Here is a 2,013-nt window from a genome sequence, read left to right on the forward strand (position 1 = left end):
GAATGATCCCCCTTTGGAACTGTGTCTGCAGCACCTGGAGGGGCCAGAACATCCCAGATGGGAATGATCCCCCTCTGGAACTGTGTCTGCAGCACCTGGATGGGCCAGAACATCCCGTATGGGAATGATCCCCCTCTGGAACTGTGTCTGCAGCACCTGGAGGGGCCAGAACATCCCAAACGGGAATGATCCCCCCTCTGGAACTGTGTCCAGAGCACCTGGAGGGGCCAGAACATCCCAGATGGGAATGATCCCCCTCTGGAACTGTGTCTGCAGCACCTGGAGGGGCCAGAACATCCCAGATGGGAATGATCCCCCTCTGGAACTGTGTCTGCAGCACCTGGAGGGGCCAGAACACCCCAGATGGGAATGATCCCCCCTCTGGCACCTGGAGGGGCCAGAACATCCCAGATGGGAATGATCCCCCTCTGGAACTGTGTCCAGAGCACTTGGGGGGGGCAGAACATCCCAAACGGGAATGATCCCCCTCTGGAACTGTGTCTGCAGCACCTGGAGGGGCCAGAACATTCCAGATGGGAATGATCCCCCTCTGGAACTGTGTCCTGAGCACCTGGGTGGGCCAGAATTCCCCCCAACCCCCCCCATTTGGAAATGACCCCCCCCACCGGCTCCTCCGAATCCCTGTTTTATTTATTCCCACGTTTTCTGCCGCTGCAGGGGCCGGGTACGGGAGCTATGGCTACGGAGGGAATTCCGCCACCGCCGGCTACAGTAAGTGGTTGTTGTGAGGAGTGTTGGGATAGGAGGGAAAAATCCAGGAACGTTGATGGGGGAGAGCTCAACTTCCAGCTGTGCGGTGGGAATCGCCCCCCCCCTCGCTCCGGAGTCCCCGGTGCTCCTGCTGGATCCAAATCCGGGCGTTTTCCCCCTGGGAATGGCCCCAGGGGACTCTGCTCACGCTCGGCTCCAGCCCCGGAGGCGACTCCGTTCCGGAGCCTCGTGTCCGCGCGAGGAAATCGGGATTTGCCGCGGAAGGGGAATAAAAACCCGCCGTGGGAAAGGGGACGTGGAGGGGAATCGAGGAAACGAGCCCGAAATAACGGATCCCACTAAAACCCAGGTGCCTCCAGGGGCTCTGGGCAACCCGGCCATGGAACGTGGGTCATCCCGGTCATTTCACGCGGAATTCCAGGAGCGAAGCCCGCGGGATTTCACTCTTTGGCTCCTTTTCGACCAAATCTCCCCCGTCTCTCTCTCCGGATCTGGGGCGTCGGTTGGGTTCTGGTGGCTTTTGTTCCTCCAAAGGAAGTTTAGTTTGGGACGTGCCCAGTTTTCTGTGGAACGAGAACTCCCCAAAGTTCGGGAATCGGGCGGGGAAGGAATCACTTTGGGAGCTTGGCTGTGGAACCCTTCACACGTGGAATTAGCCCCGGATTGACTCCGATCCCGGATGGAATCACCGCAATTCCCGGAAGATAAACTGTGGAGCCATGGAGTCTTTGTTTCATGGGAATACCGCTGGAATCATGGGAATCCTGCTGGAATCATGGAGGTCCTGCTGGAATCACAGGGGTCTTACTGGAATCATGGGAGTCCCGCTGGAATCACGGGGGTCCTACTGGAATCATGGGAGTCCCATTGGAATCACGGGGGTCCTGCTGGAATCATGGGAATACCGCTGGAATCGTGGGGGTCCTGCCAGAGTCACAGGGGTCCTGCTGGAATCACGGGGGTCCTGCTGGAATCACGAGGGTCCCACTGGAATCATGGGAATACTGCTGGAATCACGGGGGTCCTGCTGGAATCGTGGGGGTCCTGCTGGAATCACAGGGGTCCTGCTGGAATCGTGGGGGTCCTGCTGGAATCACAGGAGTCCTGCCAGAGTCACAGGGGTCCCATTGGAGTCATGGGGGTCCCACTGGAATCATGGGAATACTGCTGGAATCACGGGGGTCCTGCTGGAATCGTGGGGGTCCTGCTGGAATCACAGGAGTCCTGCCAGAGTCACAGGGGTCCCATTGGAGTCATGGGGGTCCCACTGGAATCATGGGA

The 2,013-nt window shown here is 59.0% G+C and overlaps 1 protein-coding gene across 1 annotated transcript in view; it reads left to right on the forward strand.

Annotated features, from left to right (window-relative positions):
- The window catches only part of ILF3 (interleukin enhancer binding factor 3), a 19,616-nt gene that overhangs the window by 14,410 nt on the left and 3,193 nt on the right, over positions 1 to 2,013 (forward strand). Inside the window, exon 15 of the mRNA XM_017839696.1 lies at positions 679 to 732. Within this exon, the coding sequence (XP_017695185.1) occupies positions 679 to 732 (54 nt within the window). The remainder of the gene's footprint in view (positions 1 to 678; positions 733 to 2,013) is intronic.

This window comes from Lepidothrix coronata, unplaced genomic scaffold, assembly GCF_001604755.1.
Source record: "Lepidothrix coronata isolate B3197 unplaced genomic scaffold, Lepidothrix_coronata-1.0 Scaffold459, whole genome shotgun sequence".
NCBI lineage: Eukaryota > Metazoa > Chordata > Aves > Passeriformes > Pipridae > Lepidothrix > Lepidothrix coronata.